This window comes from Microcebus murinus, chromosome 6 (genome assembly GCF_040939455.1).
Source record: "Microcebus murinus isolate Inina chromosome 6, M.murinus_Inina_mat1.0, whole genome shotgun sequence".
NCBI lineage: Eukaryota > Metazoa > Chordata > Mammalia > Primates > Cheirogaleidae > Microcebus > Microcebus murinus.
In genome coordinates, this window is record NC_134109.1 from 38971489 (window position 1) to 38992716 (window position 21228).

At 34.2% G+C, this 21228-nt stretch overlaps 1 protein-coding gene across 1 annotated transcript in view; it reads right to left on the reverse strand.

The window, feature by feature from the left end:
* MNAT1 (MNAT1 component of CDK activating kinase) overlaps positions 1–21228 on the reverse strand; it is a 203670-nt gene that overhangs the window by 132749 nt on the left and 49693 nt on the right. The window contains exons 4-5 of the mRNA XM_012777644.3: positions 12691–12794; positions 3089–3229 (exon numbers count right to left, since the gene is read on the reverse strand). Of these exons, the coding sequence (XP_012633098.1) occupies positions 3089–3229; positions 12691–12794 (245 nt within the window). The remainder of the gene's footprint in view (positions 1–3088; positions 3230–12690; positions 12795–21228) is intronic.

The window sequence follows — 21228 nt, forward strand, 5'->3', positions numbered from 1 at the left end:
AATACTCATTAAAAGCTTTATAATGACCATTTTTAAAAGATTATTTTAACTGACTTTAAGCAAGCCATCTGGCAAACAATATTTCTAATAAAAATCACCTACTGCGTTTGACAACAATATTAGCCCATACAAAATTTAAGACATAAACTGAAGAGAATTTTCAAACAGGAATATAAAAAGATTTAATAAGTCAGGACCTGTTTAAAAATCTTTTACCAAACTGTTTTTAAAAATTGAATTTACAGTTAGGATTAAATAAATGGACTTTTTAGCCAACATTATGGCAAATGCTAAGCCATAAACATTAAGACCATAACATTAAAATTCTGTCATACATAGTGTATAATGTAATGCGAATGCTTTTTTAAAAAGTTAAAAAGTGACTTTTGGCACAAAGACCAAAACCCAAAACAGGAGGAAAAAAATTATACTAAGTAGTACTTATATAAATTAGGTCCAGAAATAATTCTACGATTTAAGCTTCTAGACATACATATAAATGCTAACTTGTTTTAATAAAATCTAACATACACAGAAAAAGAAATATAATGTATTCTTTTACTTAGTTAATGAGAGTTTAAGAAGATAAAAAGAAACTTAATGAATTCATTAGTAATAAGAACTAAAAGTATGCTAACATAACAAAAATTTTAATAAAGATTGAAAAATGAATGTAACTAAAAATCTTTAAAAATAAATCTTAAAATGGAAACCAGAAATGCAGACTGCAGTGGTATTCTAAATGAATCTGTTATAATTAATTGTACTAATGAATACAGTAAATTACTAAGAATTATTTAACCACCATGTTATATGACCTAAACAGTGAAGAAAGTATGTGTAGTAATGATTTGCAGGTGAAGAAAACAGGAAGTAGGAGAAAAACTCACAAAAATCAATATTAACTCCAGATTATACACAATGTACAACAATGGTAGTTTCACATCTTGCTTCATGCCTCACTGAATTAAAGAGGAGCTTCATGCCAATAGCAGCTCAATGAAGCAGTTAAACTTAGTACTTTTGATGACTAAAAGGATATTGAGGAATAATTGCTATGCAAAGCTGGCTAACCTCAAAATAATATCTAAAAAACTCTTTATATTAGATGTTATGTTAATCCTTTTAACATAAAATGTTAAAAGTTTATTTTTATCTATGTCAAAGTTCTACATTGGGAATTAATTCAATTAATTCTATTTAGGAGAAGCATTATTCAGAAAGTGTGTTCCCCTTTGTATAAAATGATGAGGGGAAGAACTTTTCAATAAAACAAGTATAACACCCATATTTACAAATTTACTCTTTAAAGTCTGTAATATCTCACTATGCACATCTACAAAAATGTAAAACATGATGCATATATCATTTCAACTGTTAAGCCATAACTGCCACTTACTATATCAGTTTCAAGAAAGAACTAATAAAATTTTTTAAGGAAAATATCATTATTCTATTTAATATGTTGCTATCCTTATTTTAAAAATCACTTTCACATTCCATTCATAGAAAGTAGATGGAGTTTTATGATAAGCATTTTCTATCAAAGCCCCATTAATGCCCTTACCCTTATTTTTCCTTTTTACTTGCTTACCTACTTCTAATTTAATCATGCTTTCTCTTTTTATTTCTGGTTAACTAGCTTAAATGTTTTTTGGGGAAAAACACAGTAGAAAAATGCACAAATATACATTGATCCCATCACAAAACAAAAATGTATCAACTACACAGAGGGGCTAAATGTGTTAACACCAAAGAAATGTCTCATGAAAATAAATTATGTAAACAGAAAGGGAAAGGGAAGAGAATGCAGAAAGACTTTCCTGGAGAGGAAGATTTTCTAGTTTGTGATAACATCAACATCACACAGGATATAAGCATGAAATAATATGGTAATGAATCCACAACCATAAACCTTAGTTAATACTACCGCCATTTCTAACAACACGGACTGCTTAGGGAGCTAATTGCTGAAAAATGATAATTTGCAAAATTATTGCTATTTCTTTCAAATGTATGATTTTTTTCATGCGAAAACATAAAATATACTTGTGTCACAAAGTAACCAGAGTCACCATAAACTTGGCACAGAGCCAAAATACTTGAACATAAGCAAATTACTAGAAAACTAATATTAATCAGGAGACAAATGCTTTGAAAACAATGTATTGCAGTCATTTAACTTAAAACCATGTAAATAATCTATTAACAATATATTGGCTTATCTCACTTTTATTGCTATTCTCTCATCTGAAAATAAAATGAATATTAACAAAAAGTTTTTAAAAAATAAAAACTACAAGTAAAATACACCAGAACTTTATTTTAATATTATTCTTTTAATCCATGAATACTGCCATGTCCACAAACAATACCATGTCTTAGGGGAAATCACTTCAAATGCTTCACAGCAATTAGCAGGATATAAATATTGTAAGTGTAAGGGTAAGACAAACTACAATTAAAATCATTTTCATAATTCCTATCACTAAACTCACTTTCAGGTACAGAGTGAGTATCAAATGAATTTATATTAATATTATCCCAAGTTCTGAAAAAAAAATAATTTCTTTTTAAGCATTTACTACATGGATTAAAGATAACCACAATCCTCTCCTTAAGAGGTGGGATCTATAATCATTCTCCTTGAAACTGAGTAGACTCTTTTACTAATAAATATGATAGAATTGATGCTGTGCTAGTTTCTCATCCCAAGTCTTAAAACATTAATAGCTTTTTTAGTCTTAGAATATTCTCTTTCATAGCCCTCAGCAACCATGTAAGAAGCCCAACTACACTACTACAGAAACCACATGGAGAGGTACTCTGAGAATACATTGGAGAAGGAGAGAAGTCAAAAGATCCACCTGAATTCCTAACCCACAGAATTGTGAGCATAAAAGAATGTTGTTTGGGGAGAGTAACTTCTTATTCAGCAATAGATATAGTGATAGCAACAGATAACTATAAAACTAGAGCATAAACACCATGGAAATGCCATTTAAATGCCATTACCCAGCATAATAAATAGGAAAGGGAATCTCTGAAGAATAATTTTTTTTAAATCACAATCAGCATTAATACATACCAGTTCATCTAAAAAAGCCTGCTTATTCTTCCTTCTTAGAATCTGCTGCAGCTGTTCTTCTTTTTGTATAAATAGTCTTCTCTGTTCATTTTCCTGTCGTTCTACTTCTAAAGCTTCTTCCAATTCCTCCTGTTCCCGAGTCTAAAACAGAAATTTATATATGGCATGGAATAAATTTAGTAACCAAGAACAATCCTATACCGTGCTCTGATAGTTTCTTTATTCAAAGCCTAAAACACACTAGTCACTTGTTTAATAATGCAGCAATTACACTTTGAGGGAACTAGAATTCATTTTATTTCATGTGGACATGTTACTATTAAAGAACAAGTGTTCTATTATACCATACTAATGGGATTTGTGCAATATTAAGGCAACTTGGAACACATTAAGGGAATTTGAGAGATGGGTTTAGAAAGATGACTAGACACAGGCAAGTGAAGAGATCAACTAGGTTCAAGACTGATAATATGAAGACTAGTTAGAAGAATATTCAATAACCCAGATAAGAAATAACAAGGGCCCTAAATAAAGTAATAATCAAATCTGAGGAAGAACCAGTTTTGAAAAATGATAGTGTTCATCAACAGAACATGAAGATTGGCCAAACATGACTTGAACACATGGATAGATGCTGACACCATTCACTGAGATAAAGAACATCATAAGAGATATAATAGCCTAAGTAGAAAACTCACAAGAGACCAAGATGAACATTATATAATGATAAAAGGATCAACATATAGAAAGATATAACAATTATGAACATATATGCACCCAACATCAGAGCACCTAAATATATAAAGCAAACACTGACAACTGAAGAGAGAAATAGATAGCAATACAAAAATAGTAAGAGACTTCAAATACAAAAATAGTAAGAGATTTCAATAACCCACATTCAATAATGAATGAAATATCCAGACAGAAGATCAATAAGGAAACACAGGTCTTGAACAACACTATTGACCAAATGAACCTAAAAGACATATACAGAACATTCCACCCAACAGCAGCAGAATATACATTCTTCTAAAGCACACACAAAACTTTCTCTAGGAAAGATCACAAATTAAGTCACAAAACAAGTCCTAATAAATTTAAGATGATGGAAATTACATCAAGAATCTTTCTTGACCATAATGGGATGAAACCAGAAATCAACAGCAGAAAGAATACTAGAAAATTCACAAATATGCAAAAATTAAATCACATAATCTTGAACAACCATTAGGTCAAGGAAAAAATCAAAAAGAAAATTAGAAATTATCCCAAAACAAACAAAAACACAGCATACCAAAACTTATGAGACACAGAAAATGCAGGAGGAAGAGGAAGTTTATTGTGATAAACACCTACATTAAAAGAGAAGAAAGGCTGGGCGTGGTGGCTCAAGCCTGTAATCCTAGCACTCTGGGAGGCCGAGGCGGCGGATTGCTCAAGGTCAGGAGTTCAAAACCAGCCTGAGCAAGAGCAAGACCCGTCTCTACTATAAATAGAAAGAAATTAATTGGTCACCTAATATATATAGAAAAAATTAGCAGGACATGGTGGCACATGCCTGTAGTCCCAGCTACTCGGGAGGCTGAGGCAGAAGGACTGCTTGAGCCCAGGAGTTTGAGGTTGCTGTGAGCTAGCCTGACGCCACGGCACTCACCCTAGCCTGGGCAACAGAGCGAGACTCTGTCTCAAAAAAATAAATAAATGAGAAGAAAGATCTCAAACAAACAACCTAACTTCACATCAAGAAGCTAGAAAAAGAATAACAAACTAAGCCCCAAATTGGCAGAATGAAGTAAATAACAAAGCAAAGCAAAAATGAATGAAATAGAAAATACAAAAACAACAGAAAAAAATCAACCAAACTAAGAGGTGATTTTCTTGAAAAGAGAAACTAAACTTACAAACTCTTAGCAAGACTATGAAAACAGAAAAAAGACTAAAATAAATAAATTGAAGTGTAAGAGGAAACATCATAATGGATGCTAGAAAAATAGAAAGGATCATAAGAACTAGTATGAATACTTACATATCAACAAACTGGTTAACCCAGAAGAAATGGATAAATTCCTAGAAACATACAATCTACCAACACTGAATCATGAAGAAATAGAAAATCCAAAAAGACTGAAAACTAGTATAGAGATTGAATCAGTAATCACACCTAAGAAAATGCCAGAATCAGATGGCTTCACTGATGAATTCTATCAAACATTTAAAGAAGAATTAAACTTTTCAAACTCTTCCAAAAAACTGAAGTGAAGGGCATTTCCAAACTCATTTTATAAGGCCAGCATTAAAAGCGTGATACTAAAACTAGACAAATATACAAGAAAAGAAACTACAAGACAATATCCCTGATGAACATAAATGCAAAGATCCTCAACAAAATACAGCTAACTAAATCCAATAACACATTAAAAGGATCATACACCATGATCAAGTGGGAAATATCCTTGGAATGCAAGGATGTTTCAACATATGAAATTAATTAATATATAACATTAACAGAATAAAGAATAAAAATCATATAATCATATCAATACATGCAGAAAAAGAGTTTGATAAAATTTAACACCCTTTTACAATAAAAATTTTCAACAAACTAGGAACAGAAGGAAAGTATCTCAACACAATAAAGTCCATTTATGAAAAGTCTATTGTTAATATCATTCTCAATGATGAAAAACTGAAAGGATTTTCTTCTAAGATCAGGAACAAGACAAGAATGGCCACTCTAACCATTTCTATTCAACATAGTACTTACTGGAAGTCCTAGCCAGAGCAATTAGGCAAAAAAAAAAGAAGAAAAGAAATAAAAAGGCACCCAAACCAGAAAAAAAAGAGTAAAATTAATTGCTATTTAAAAATAACATGACCTCATATAAAGAAAACCCTAAAGAATCCATAAAACAAAATGATAGAACTAATAAATTCAATAGTTTCAGGGTATAAAATTGACATACAAAAATAAGTTGTGTTTCTATAAACTAACAACAAACTATCTGAAAATTAGGAAACTCCCACTTACAATAATAGCACCAAAAAGAATAAGATACTTAGGAAGAAACTTAACAAAGAAGGCGAAATACTTGTTTAGTGAAAACTATAAAACACTGATGAAAGAAATTAAAGGCAAACAAATAGGAAGACATACCATATTCATGAATTGGAAGATTTAACATTGTTAAAACGTCTGTCCATACTACCCAAAGAAATCCACAGATTCAATGCAATCCCTCTCAAAATATCAATGCCATTTTTATAGAAATAGAGAAAATTCTTCAATTCATATAAAATCACAAAGACCATGAAGAGCCAAAGCAATCTTGAGAAAGAAGAACAAAGCTGAATACATCACATTTCCTGATTTCAAAAACATATTACAAAGCTACAGTATTAAAAACAGTATAGTACTATTTATTGTATATTTCAAAATAGCTAGAAGGGAAGAATCATAATGTTCCCAATACAAGAAAAGATAAATGTTTGAGGTGATAGATATCCCAATTACCCTGATTTGGTCACTATACATTGTATACAATATCAAAATATCACATGTGCCACAAAAATACTTATAACTATGATATGTCCACTAAAAATACAAAAAGAAAGTATAGCACTGGCATGAAGACAGACATACTGATCAGTGGAACAGAACAGAGAACTCAAAAATACATACATGCATGTACAGTCAAGTGATCTTCAACAAGGGTGCCAAGAATACACAGTGGGGAAAGGACAGTCTCTTCAATAAATGATGACGGGAAAAATAGATATCTACATACAAAATAAAATGGACCCTTATCTTAACCCATACAAAAAAAATCAACTCAAAATGGGTTAACGACTCAAACATAAGACCTGAACCTGTAAAACTCCTAAAGAACACTTATAGAGACAGTTTCTTGACATTGGTTTTAGCAACAATTTCATGGATATGACACCGAAAACACAGGCAACAAAAACAAACATGTGGGACTCTATCAAACTAAAAAGTTTCTGCACAGCAAAGGAAACAACACAGTGAAAAGGGAACATATAGAATGGGAGAAAATACTTGTAAACCATATAACTGATAAGGGGGTTAATCTCCAAAATATATAAGGAACTCCTATAACTCAATAGCAAAAAACAAATAACCCGATTAAAACATGGGCTAAGGACTGGAATAGATATTTCTCTAAAGAAGACATACAAATGGCCACAGATATATGAAAAAATGCTCAATGTTACTAAACCAAGGAAATGTAAATCAAAACTGTAGTGAAATATCACCCCATACCTGTTAGAATGGCTATTATAAAAACGAAAAGATAACAAGTACTGGCAAGGATGTGGACAAATTGGAACACTTGTACACTATTGGTGGGAATGCAAAATCATGTAGCCACTATGGAAAACAGTATGAAAGTTTCTCAAGAAATTAAAAACAGTTCTCTCTGGTACTTTTCTTGCTAAAAAAGAAAGAAAGAAAGAAAGAAAGAAAAACTATATTAAAAAATTAAAAATAGAACTAACACATATGATCCAGCCCTTCTGGGTATTTATCTAAAGGACCCGATACCAAAATCTCAAAGACATATTAGCACTTACATGCTCATTGTAGCACTGTCCACAATAGCCAACATGTGGAAACAACCTATATATGCCCATGAACAGATGAATAAATAACGAAAATGTGGTATATAAATACAATGGAACATTATTCAGTCTTAAAAAAAGAAGGAAACTGTACAATATGTAACAGCATAGATGAACCTTGAAACATTATGCTAAATGAAATAAGCCAGTCACAAAAAAGACAAATATTACATGATTCCATTTATATGAGGTATCTAAATCATAGAATCAGAGTAAAATGGTGCTTACCAGGTGTTAGGGGGGAGGGGAAATGGGGTATTTACTAATCAATGGGCATAAGTTTCAGTTAAGCTAGATAAACAAATTCTAGATATCTGCTCTATAGCATTGTATTCATAGTCAATAATTTTTAGTGTATAATGTGTTAAGACAGTAGATATCATATTTAGTGTTCTTACCATAATAAAATCAAATATTTAAAAAAAACATAATAAAAGAAACAAGGAGGAGAATAAAGATAAAACATTTAGTTCTGGACATAGTAAATTGCAGGTACCTACAATATATCCAGAAAAAAATGCCTATCAACCATATGGAGATATATGGATATATTACATAATATAATTCTGACGATCAGGAGAAAAACAATGGGCTATGGAAACATTTGAGAGTAATCAGCATAAAGTAACTCATAAAGAGAATCACTGAGAGGAATCTATATTTAAAAGACAGCAAGGAAAGAAAAACTTCTTAAAAGGATGAAAGAGGAAAGGAAGGGCAGCAGATGAAGAGGAAAATGGAGTGGCTCCACAGAAGAGTTTCCACAGCAAAGAAAAAGCCTTCACCAAGCACTGCCCAGAGGCAAAATAAGATTCAGCTCAATAAAAAGTTTATTGGCTTTGACAACTGAGTAGCTTCAATTTTTTCACTGAAATAGAATACAAGTTTTTAGACATGGTAGACTCAATAAATATTGGTTGGCTAGCTACCTGATTGAATAATTTAGAAAATAGCCATCAATAAAAGTTAAGCATTGCGGGAGGACAATGAAGAAGATACTGGACTAAGATAAATAAAGCAAGTTAAAAAACTAAAGATCCCTATGTTCTTTCTAATGGCACTACCTTACCCAATCATCCTCCCTTTCTTTACCTCCCACTTCTAATAAATCAATAGGACTTGCTATTTTAAACTCAAAATCTTTTTCTCATTTATCCCTACCCCTCTATTCCTTAAATCATCTCTGAACTCATCTATATGACTGCAATAACTTGTAATTGGTCTGCCAGACTCCAGACTTGCTCCTCTCAAAACTCCGCAAAATCACTAAATTTATCCTAACAAAAAAGATATCTTATTACCATGCTGCTTTAAACTCTTCAACAGCAATCATCAAAAATTAGTTTTTATGGCCGGGCGTGGTGGCTCACGCCTGTAATCCTAGCACTTTGGGAGGCCGAGGCGGGCGGATTGCTCAAGGTCAGGAGTTCGAAACCAGCCTGAGCGAGACCCCGTCTCTACCAAAAATAGAAATAAATTAATTGACCAACTAAAAATATATATACAAAAAATTAGCCGGGCATGGTGGCGCATGCCTGTAGTCCCAGCTACTCGGGAGGCTGAGGCAGGAGGATCGCTGAGCCCCGGAGATTGAGGTTGCTGTGAGCCAGGCTGACGCCACGGCACTCACTCTAGCCTGGGCAACAAAGTGAGACTCTGTCTCAAAAAAAAAAAATTAGTTTTTATAACATTATTCTAAGGAATCCAAGGGATTCCTAATAAGATGCCTTTAAGTAAACCAGAGAAAAGATTAAGCAGATGAGAATCCAGGCTATCCCTCATCCTGTTATCATTTCAACCATAGTACTCTGAGCAACCTTTCATTTGAAGAAAAGTTTTATCCACTAAAACCTAAAAACTGGTCTATATAAGCCCAGATTACTTGTCACAACATATAAGGTCTTATATATAATCTAGGTCCTTTCTACTTCTCCACCTTGAACCCTCTCTCTTTCTTGAACTTTGGCAGTATGGTACTTACAACTCTCAGAACTCTCTGTGATTATCCACGCCTTCCTGCTCTTGCTCATGACTTCTTTCTGCCTAGAATGTCTTTGTACCAGCCTCGTTACCTCCACCCCTGTTTTATCTTTTTCACCAGGGTAACTTCTACATGTCCTTCAAGGCACTATTCAAGCATTATCTCCTCTGGAATGCCATTCCCAATTTTCCAGAATGGATATGGTATTCTTCCTCTTTCTCCCATAGTAGTATGTACACAGCTCTTTTCATGTACTTATGACATGGTCCCTAGAGAATGAGGGCTCTTATTCACCTTTGTATATAATATGCTCACCAGATGTTCAAGAAATATTTATTGAACTACATTTTTTTTGGCCAAATTGTTAGACATTCTATACAGCAATCTCTGCTGCTCATGAGACTCCAAAAAAACCAGAAAATTAGGCTAATTTTCACTAAGACTTTGTTTTCAAGATTAGATCACCTTTGTTCAGTTTTTCCATAGCCACACTGATGTTAGATGCCAGCTCCATGAAATAAATAATATCTCCTCAGTGCACAATTCAGTAATCATTTTTCTGGGTCATAAATGGATGATTTTATGTGCTGAATCATGCAAGAGGCAGTATTTTTCTTTCAGAATAAAAATAATGATATTTCTGGAACAGTGAGGCGATAAAGGCCATTCACAGACACAGCAAAGTCCAAGTTGCTACCTCAGGTTACTATAAAGATATCAGCCATGTAAGTTGGCTCGGGCTCCAAGAACCACTTCAGGGCTTATTCTACCCAATGATTCCATACTTACTGACATATGTTAACTACACCATCCTTAAAAATGTGATCCTAAGTCTGTATGTCAATACCAAACTCTCAGGTAGGTATCACTAGCAAGTATAATACAATACTCTGTATAGAATGACCAATTAATAAATGATACTGAATTACACACCAAAACACTTAGTTATAACATATCCAAGTGCTAATCATTAATACAGTATAAGAGAATAAAAGCAGTCCAAATAAACTCATTACAACATGCCTGGAATGTTTTACTCAATATCCTATCATTATAAAGTTCTCAAATAATTAAAAATTCCTATTTTTTAAATAATACAGGCCAAGCAAAGTGACTTGTGCATGTAATGCTGGGAGGCCAAGGTAGGTGGTTTGCTTGAGGCCAGGAGTTTAAGAACAGCTGGCACAGCATGACAAGACCCCATCTCTACCCACCCCCTCAAAAAAATCACAGCTTCACCTCAAAGAAGGGTCTAAAAAAAAAAAAAAATCAGCCAGGCTAGCACACACCTGTAGTCTCAGCTACTCAGGAGGCTGAGGCAAGAGGATTATTTGAGCCCAGGAGTTTGAGGTTGCAGTGAGCTATGATCATGCCACTATATTCTAGCCTAGACAATAAAGACAGACCCTGTCTTAAAAATAACAGTAATAATACAATCAGTCTAGAATTAAATTATTTTTCATCACAACTTTCAAGATTATTCTCTAGCTTAAAACAATGGATGAAAAAAAGCACTCACTTAAAAGGAACAACCTTCTATTATTGAGTTTAATAGAGCTAATGCAACATGTTACCTAGCAATATCTATTTTGCATGCATCTTCTGATAAACCCAGAGAAGGCTACTGGGCAAGGAGAGTAATGTTTATGGCATATTGATGTTTTCAGAAATGAGATACCTTTTAAGAAAGCTAGGATGGTTATGAATGGAATGAGAATGTAGCGTGAATTCCTTGAGTACTTTATGGCAGGAAAGAAGTGCCTAAGTGAAACACTGTAAGATTATGAAGAAGAAGTCCCTTCTAAACACAACATGAAAATATAAGGTACATGATCCAAATATACATGTATCATTTTTACTGAGGATTACAAATTCCTGATAAAGCACCTCAAAAATAATTACCTCAGCTTTCTCCCAAAACTAGAAAGCCAAGCTATACTCAAGAAATGATTTCTTTGGCCGGGCGCTGTGGCTCACGCCTGTAATCCTAGCTCTTGGGAGGCCGAGGCGGGCGGATTGCTCAAGGTCAGGAGTTCAAAACCAGCCTGAGCAAGAGCGAGACCCCGTCTCTACTATAAATAGAAAGAAATTAATTGGCCAACTGATATATATATAAAAAATTAGCCGGGCATGGTGGCACATGCCTGTAGTCCCAGCTACTCGGGAGGCTGAGGCAGAAGGATCACTCAAGCCCAGGAGTTTGAGGTTGCTGTGAGCTAGGCTGACGCCACGGCACTCACTCTAGCCTGGACAACAAAGTGAGACTCTGTCTCAAAAAAAAAAAAAAAAAAAGAAATGATAGTAGCTAAATCATATAAATTAGATAATTGCATCTCTGTATGAATACAATTCTTTTTCCTTTATAGAATGTATTTTAATAATGAATTTTAAGTCCTGAAATATTTCAAAACAAATCTCAACATTAGATAACTATACAAACCAAAATTATTTTTGCATGTGACAATGTTACTATTTCAGTAAAACAAAAAGGTAACTAATAGAGAAACCAAAGTTAAGCTTATCTTACAAATTTGTTCCTCTGATTTAATTATGAATTCTCATTTTAGTTTCTAATAAATAGTGTCCTTGTTATCTCCCTCTTGAGCTCCATCTGTCTGGATTTTCTCCCTCCTTTAGATGAGAAGGAAATTAATGTCCAAGGATAAAAATGAACCTCCATTGTTTTATGATCATTGTCCAAAAGCCCACTTACCAGAGAATTATACAGACAGGCAAAAATAGCATTAACCACCACCACCCACCTGAAGAATGCATAGTCTTAATGTAAGTTGTTTTTGCTACAATAATGTGTACCTACCTACCAACATACCTGTATAACATATATTAGTATTTCTGGCCTAAATTTCAGTTAAATTCCTTGTTAATGTAACAACTATTAAAAGAAGATAATTTTTTAATGTATCATTTGAAAATATGTTTCTAATACAAAAGAAAATGAAAATAGTTAGCAACCAACCAGCTTTAACTTATTTTTCTGAATAACATCTTTGTTTTCCTTTTGGTATATCTCCATTTTCTTTTTGGTGTTGTCCAAATCCACATTGTTGGTCAAGTTGAAAACTGCATTGGAAAGGAAACAATGACACAAAATACAGTTTTAACATAAATCTTGAGTAGATCATAAAAACCAAATATTAATCACAGTGACTTCTTATTCATCGACTTGTCATTCTTTATAATTCTATTTGTGACCTTTAATCTGCTACCTATTTTAGAGACAAACTCTAATAGTTATGGCAACCATGTTTTCTGAACCAAATATAAGGACAGACTGTCACACAGAATATCTAAATAACAGGATCACTCCAGAAAACATTAGATTTGATTTTTATAGTCCCCATTCTAACTTTAAAAGCATAGAAAAGATTGTTTAAATTTTTTAAATAAAATGAGTCAGTCTGGGATCGACTTCAATAGTTAGAATCAATACTGAAAAGAATCTGTGCTCCAGAAATAGAAAAATGATCTGAAAGAATTAGAAAACCATGGATTTGTATAATTTATATGAAACAAAAACAGGTTTTATTCACATTCCAATTGTCTCAACATGACTAGGCACAAGCTAGAATTATTTTCCATTAGTCTAGATCTAGACAATATCTAGATCTAGAAAAGTATGAAACAGAAAAGAGTTGAGGAAATCAGTACTTTAAGACATGTCTGCCTTTTCCTCATTTGCCAGCAAATTAGTAAACTTCTCCTTTCCTTCTCCTCAAGCTACTTGTTCCTGTTCTGATGCAGCCTCAGGGACTAGTGCTGAAGTTTCATTAACAGAATTTGGCATCCCTGGGTGGGCCCATCAGTGCCCCAGTGGAATGGAACCCCACAATTGAAGAGGCAGGGAGCAGCCCCCGTTCAAACCATGGATCTTCACCACTAAAGAGCAACTTCTTTTTTGAGGTGAGAGACTAAGCAACAGCCCCAGCAGCTGCTGCAGCCTGTTTTAGCTCCAGGGAACTCCCATTTCTGTCTCCCCAAATTAGACACAGCTCCCCCACCACCTGAATTTGTTGGGGAAAAAGAAACAGATTTGGGAACTGCTGTGAGAACCTCAACAATTTTGTTTAAGTTCCCCAGCAATTTTGTTTAAGTTCCCTTGCACGCCAAGACCCTTGATTCCACCCATAGCACTGTTTGGGGTGGTTTGGATTTGGCTGGTTCTTATTTTGAGTGGTTCCCATTTGTTTGGAAGACCTTGGCATTTTCGATTGCTTGTGTTGAGAATTCCTTATATTTTCTGTGTTTGGTTGTTTGAGAGTTTTGTTGCAACACAAGGAAGCTCCATCTGAAAGCTGCTTGGGGAGAATCTTGGCTGAATAGCCAACCTATAAGTCTATGTCTAAAAGAGAATGGTGTTACTGTAATCCAATGTACGTGCTAGAGTGTGAGAAGTGGCTGTTGAATGAAACCTTAAATTCTATTTAAAAAAAGAAAAGAGTTGAAACTTGAAAGGGAAAGCAAAAGATAAACTAGATAAACCAAAACTTAGACTAATTTCTTAAGAGAAGCCACTGAGACATGTTCAGACACTACTAAATGTTCAGTGACTTAAAATTCTCTTTTTATAATTCCAACTCAAAATAATATGAATTATTAATGTCATACTCCCTTTTTTTGAGACAGAGTCTCGCTCTGTTGCCCAAGCTAGAGACTTCCTTCTAAGTTTACATATATAAATCAAAAGTTTACTATGATACTCTTTATTAAAAAAGCTTTTTAAAACCTCTTCTGATATATATAAACTCACATACTACAAAGCACTGCCCCACTACTCAACCCTCTACAGTCAGCATCAGCCTGTCCAAGGAAGAATCCACATCAATAAGGCTTTCCTGTTCCATAATTCAATTCAGGTCTCCCTGAGCTTCTCCTGTAATCTTTTTCTAAATCTTTCTCCATATGTTATTAGCCTTTATACCCCTTCTCCAGTTACTTACCACTGCTTCCTGCTTCTTGTCCTAAAACGAGATAGATCTACCCTAAGTAACTCTACTCTATTGCTTGGGTTTCTACAGATTGATATATACTTATACTAGTTTCTTACAAAACTAAATATATTCTACCATATAACCCAGCAATCAAACTCCTAGGTATTTATCCAAATGAGCTGAAAACTTAAGTCCATTCAAAAAACTAAATACAAATGGTTCTATTAGGTTGATGCAAAAGTAACTGCAGTTTTAGCATTGTTGAAATTTGCCACTTGATATTGGAATACATTCTTAAATGTAGTTATGTTATACATACTTTTAATGCACATTTCTCGCTTTGTTTTTTTGCTAATAACTTATTACTTGCTATTTATTTCATATTTATTTTAGACTATGGAAATGATGTTAGACAAAAATCAAATTCCAGTGATTTTCTTTCTTTTTTTTTTTTTTTTTGCAACAGAGTCTCACCCTGTTGCCCAGGCTAGAGTACAGTGGTGTCACCCTAGCTCACAGCAACCTCAAATTCCTGGGCTCAAGGTATCCTTCTGCCTCAGCCTCCTGAGTAGCTGGGACTGCAGGCATGTGCCACCACGCCCAGCTAATCTTTTATATATATACATATTTTTTTTAGTTATCCAGCTAATTTCTTTCTATTTTTTTAGTAGAGGTGGGGTCTCGTTCTTGCTCAGGCTGGTTTCAAACTCCTGAGCTCAAACAATCCTGCACCTCAGCCTCCCAGAGTGCTAGGATTATAGGCATGAGCCACCACACCTGGCTGTCGAGTGATTTTCTTATTCCAGTTCAAAATGGGTGGTAAAGCAAAATGGAGATAACTTGTAACATCAACAATGCATTTGGCCCAAGAACTGCTAACAAACGTACAGTGCAGAGGTGGTTCAAGAAGTTTTGCAAGGGAGATGAGAGCCTTGAAGATGAGGAGTGCAGTGGCCAACCATCAGAAGTTGACAACAACCAATTAAGAGCAATGACGGAAGCTGATCCTCTTACAACTACACAAGAAGTTGCCCAAGACTTCAATGTCAACCATCCTATGGTCATTCAGCATTTGAAGCAAATTGGAAAGGTGAAAAAGCTCAATAAGTGGGTACCTCATGAACTGACCAAAAAAAAAAAAAAAAAAATAGTCATTTTGAAGTGTCATCTTCTCTTATTGTACACAACAACAATGAACCATTTCTCAAATGGATTGTGACATGTGACAAAAAGTGGATTTTATACGAAAACTGGTGACATCCAGTTCAGTGGCTGGACCAAGAAGAAGCTCCAAAGCACTTTCCAAAGCCAAACTTACACCAAAAAAAGGTCATGGTCACTGTTTGGTGGTCCAGTCTGATCCACTACAGCTTTCTGAATCCCGGAGAAGTCTTTACATCTGAGAAGTATGCTCAGCAAATTAATGAGATGCATTGAAAACTGCAATGCCTGTCACCAGCATTGGTCAATACCACACATCATACAATCAACATATCAATAATTGAACAAATTGGGCTACAAAGTTTTGCCTCATCTGCCATATTCACCTGACCTCTTGCCAGGCGACTACCACTTCTTCAAGTATCTTGACAACTTTTTGCAAGGAAAACACTTCCACAACCAACAGGGTGCAGAAAATGGTTTCCAAGAGGTCATCGAATCCTGAAGCATGGATTTTTATGCTACAGGAATAAACAAACTTATTTCTTGTTGGCAAAAATATGTTGATTGCAATAGTTCCTACTTTTGATTAATAAAGATGTGTTTGAGCCTAGTTATAATGATTTAAAATTCACGGCCCAAAACTGTAATTTTGCATTTACCTAATAGCAGCTTTATTCATAACTGCCAAAAGTTGGAAGCAACCAAGATGTCCTTCAGTAAATCCAGAAATGGGATATTATTCATTGCTAAAAAAGAAATAAGCCAAATTAAAAAAACAAAACTATGAAGACAGTTTAAAAGGTCAGCGGTCAACAGGGGAAGGAAAGGATGAATAGGCAGAACACAGAGGACTTTTAGGGCAGTGAAATAACTCTGTACGGTACTATAATGGTGGATACATGTCATTATATATTTGCCAAAACCAATAGAACATACTTTATCAAAAATGAACCATAATGTAAACTATGGACTTTGTACAATAATGATAGGCCAATGTAGGTTCATTGATTATAACAATGTACAACTCTGGTACAGGATATTGATAGTGGGGGAAGCTGTACATGTGTGGGAACAGGAGGTATAGAGGAACTCTCTGTATTTTCTGCTCAATTTCGCTGTAAACCTAAAACTGCTCTAAAAAATTAAGTCTATTAAAAAAAGAACTTCCTGTTTGGTAAAAGTTCAAAAAATGCTTGTTGAATTATCATGAGAGGAAAAAAAATAAACTAATGCTAACATTTATAATTACTCTTATAATTATAGATTTAATTAAAATCTTTATAATTACAGATTTGAACATGTAAAGTAGGAAAATTCATAACTATAGGAAGGAATAATCTTAGTTTCTTATGGTATGAATCTACTAAAAAGTAAAGGTAATAAAACTGATATCCAATGTAGAATTCTACTGTAATGTTTAGAGAAGTTTAAAAAACACCACCATTTATTAGAAAGTGAGAGTTTACTATCAATTTAAACTTTCCATTAAATAGAACTCAGAAATAGGTAACCATAAAACCTAAGTGAAATTATACTCTTTATATACAATTTCTTTCTTTTATGCTTATTAAAAATTTCATGATGAATTCCAATAAAAGTAAAATAACCAATTTGTTTCCTTTTTTAATTTAGAAAGCAAAGTTAATAGGAATATAATAGATGTAAATCATAATCACAGATAATACAAGCCTCTTCCTTTAAAAAGAAAAAAACCATAAAAATATACTATTATTTTTTAAACTTTTTGGATCAAGCAAGTCTCATTCATGCCACAATGAATCAAATTGGTATAAAAGCTTGAAGAAAAAGGAATAGAAGCTAATTTTCTATAATAATCATTTGATCCTTTATATGCTTACTGGTTTAGCTCAGATGTTGACCTGCCTTTAGCCAAGTATTAAAAGCAAACAAAAGCCTATTGTATTTTCTGAAAGATTTAATGTTATTTAAGTACAATTTTGGAGTCTTTTGACATCCAGAACTTATAACTAAAGCCCTTAGGACTTTCTCACCCTTTGAAAATAAGTATTCTCTAAACCAAAAGAATAATCTGTTTATTATGAAACTAAGAATAAACCTTTGAGATAATTCCTGGGGCCATAAAGGAACAAGAATTTGTATATATACATTGTCATAACCACAGAAAAGAGCCTATTATTAATGCCCTAAGAAAGTTCATCCTCATGTATGCAACTTCTATTGTAAATTTTTGATTCCATAATTGAAAATTATAATTTTTTAATTTTTATATTTGTGATATTCAAAGGATCCATAATGAAATTTATACAACAAAATGACCTCCCTCTCCAATTTATGAATCCTCAAACGTTGACCCTTCTGAAACACCCTATTGATTCTAGTCCTCTCATTCTAGGCTTAAACATCTTCACTAGTATACTTCTGCCTGTAAAACTGAGTTCAAACTTCTTTAACATTCTCCAAAAATATTACCCAATTTTTACTTTTTTTCCTCTCATTTCTGACTAGTCCACAGAACCCCATGTTCTAGACTCAGATTATTATTAATAACCACTCTTTTAGCCTACCAAATACTTTCATGGGCTCTGAGAGTCAGAAAAACCTAAGTTTTCCAGATTTTGAAATTCTAAAATTTGGCTCCATTATTTACTAGCAATATGATGTTGGGCACAATATTTAAGCTCTCTGTGCCTCTTCTCATATGCAAAACAGAATAAAAATGCCTGTCTCTTAGAGTTTCATAAATTTTATGAGATAACGTGGACATTTCAGTCTGGTAATTAGCAGGTATCCATTAACATTTTATACTCTTAATCAATACAAATAGTCATACAGATTTCACAAACATCTAATGAATCATCTTTAAAAGCATGAAAAAATACAAAGTAGAAAGGTATTGAAACAAGATTTTAAAAGGAAGTTTTATTTACATGCTAAAATTCAGAACAATGCCACACAACTAAGCAGTGGAGCCACACCCTAACGAAACCTAAAAGGTCAAAAATGAAAGTCTTTGCTGGCATGGTGGCTCACCCGGGCAATCCTAGCACTCTGGGAGGCCGGGGCGGAGGATCCTTTGAGCTCAGGAGTTCGAGACCAGCCTGAGCAAGAGTGAGACCCCATCTCTACCAAAAATAGAAGTTAATTGGACAGCTAAAAATATATGGAAAAAATTAGCTGGGCATAGTGGCACATGCCTATAGTCCCAGCTACTCAGGAGGCTGAGGCAGAAGGATTGCTTGAGCCCAGGAGTTTGAGGTTGCTGTGAGCTAGGCTGACGCCACGGCACTCTAGCCCAGGCAACAAGTGAGACTCTGTCTAAAAAAAAAAAAAAAATGAAAGTCTTTACCTCATCTCTCATTTCCACACACTCCCCACCCAACAAAACAAAATAAAAAATACTGCCTATTCTTCAGCCTTTATTATCTTGATTAACACTATATAAGTGCTCAAGGTCAGGTCACAATATTTTAATTCATCCTTGCTTATTCTAATTCATAACCTCTACCAAATCAGTCACTTGAATATTTTATCTCTAAAAACATCACCTTTGTCTATCCCTACTGTTATCTATTCTAAGCCTTCATTAATTTTCATCCAAATTACTGTAATGGCCCCTTAAAACTGGTTTATCAGGTTGGACACAATGGCTCACATCTATAATCCTAGCACTCTGCAAGTCCAAGGTAGAAGGACTGCTTAAGGTCAAGAGTTTGAGATCAACCTGAGCAACAGCAAGACCCTATCCCTACCAAAAAGAGAAAAAAATTAGTTGAGTAAGGTGGAGCACACCTATAGTCCCAGCCAGGGGGGGTAAGGGTGCTGAGAGAGGACGATGGCTTGAGCCCAAGAGTTGAGGTTGCAGTGAGCTATGATGACAGCCACTGCACTCTACCTGGAGCAACAGAGCAAGAACCTGTCTCAAAAGCAAACAAACAAAAAATGGCCTCCGAGCCTTGAATATCCCTCTTGGCCAAAGAATAAAATTTTAAAAATTTTAAAAATTATAATTAATTAAAATTAAATTTAAAAAAAATTTTATTCGGCCGGGCGTGGTGGCTCACACCTGTAATCCTAGCTCTCTGGGAGGCCGAGGCGGGCGGATTGCTCAAGGTCAGGAGTTCAAAACCAGCCTGAGCAAGAGCGAGACCCCGTCTCTACTATAAATAGAAAGAAATTAATTGGCCAACTGATATGTATATAAAAAATTAGCCGGGCATGGTGGCGCATGCCTGTAGTCCCAGCTACTCGGGAGGCTAAGGCAGAAGGATCGCTCGAGCCCAGGAGTTCGAGGTTGCTGTGAGCTAGCCTGACGCCACGGCACTCACTCTAGCCTGGACAACAGAGCGAGACTCTGTCTCAAAAAAAAAAAATTTTATTGGTCTTACCTAGAAGAACAACTTAAAATTTTATATTTAATTGATTAATAATAATTTTATTTATATCTCTATGGGGTACCATGTGATATTTTAATATATATATATACATTGTGGAACTACTTTATCAAGCTAATTAACATATCCATCACCTGACATTTTTTGGTACTAAGAACAATTGAAATCTATGCTTCTAACAATTTTGAAATATACATTATTAACTATGGTCACTAGCAATACACATTGAGAAAAAGAATCCCTATTCAATAAATGGTGCTGGGAAAATTGGATAGCCACATATAGAAGATTGAAACAGGATCCATATCTCTCATCATCACAAAAATTAATTCAAGATGGATAACAGACTTAAGCCTAAGTCATGAAACTATAAGAATTCTAGAAAAAAATGTTAGAAAAACTCTTACAGATTAACAGTCTAGGCAAAGAATTTACGAAGACGACACCAAGGACAATCAGAGCCAACAAGAAAAATAAATAAGTGGGACTTGGTTAAATTAAAAAGTTTCTCCACCACAGCCAAGGAAACAATCAATACAGCAGACTACCTACAGAATGGGAGAAAATATTTGCATGCTATATATTGATAAAGGACTAATAACCGGAATCTACAAAGAACTCAAGCAAATCAGCAGGAAAAAAAATCAAACAACTCCATTAAAACATGGGTAAAAGACATGAACAGAAGCTTTTCAAAAGAAGATAGACTATGGCCTAGGCAAAGAGTTTATGAAGAAGTCCCCAAAGGCAATCACAGCAGCAACAAAAATATATAAATGGGACATGATCAAACTAAAAAGCTTCTGCACAGCCAAAGAAACAGTCATGAAAGTAAACAGACAACCTACAGAATGGGAGAAAATTTTTGCATCTTACGCATCCGATAAGGGGCTGATAACTAGAATATACTTAGAACTCACGAAAATCAGGAAGAAAAAATCAAACAACCCTATTAAAAAGTAGGCAAAGGACTTGAACAGAAACTTCTAAAGAAGACAGAAGAATGGCCAACAAACATATGAAAAAATG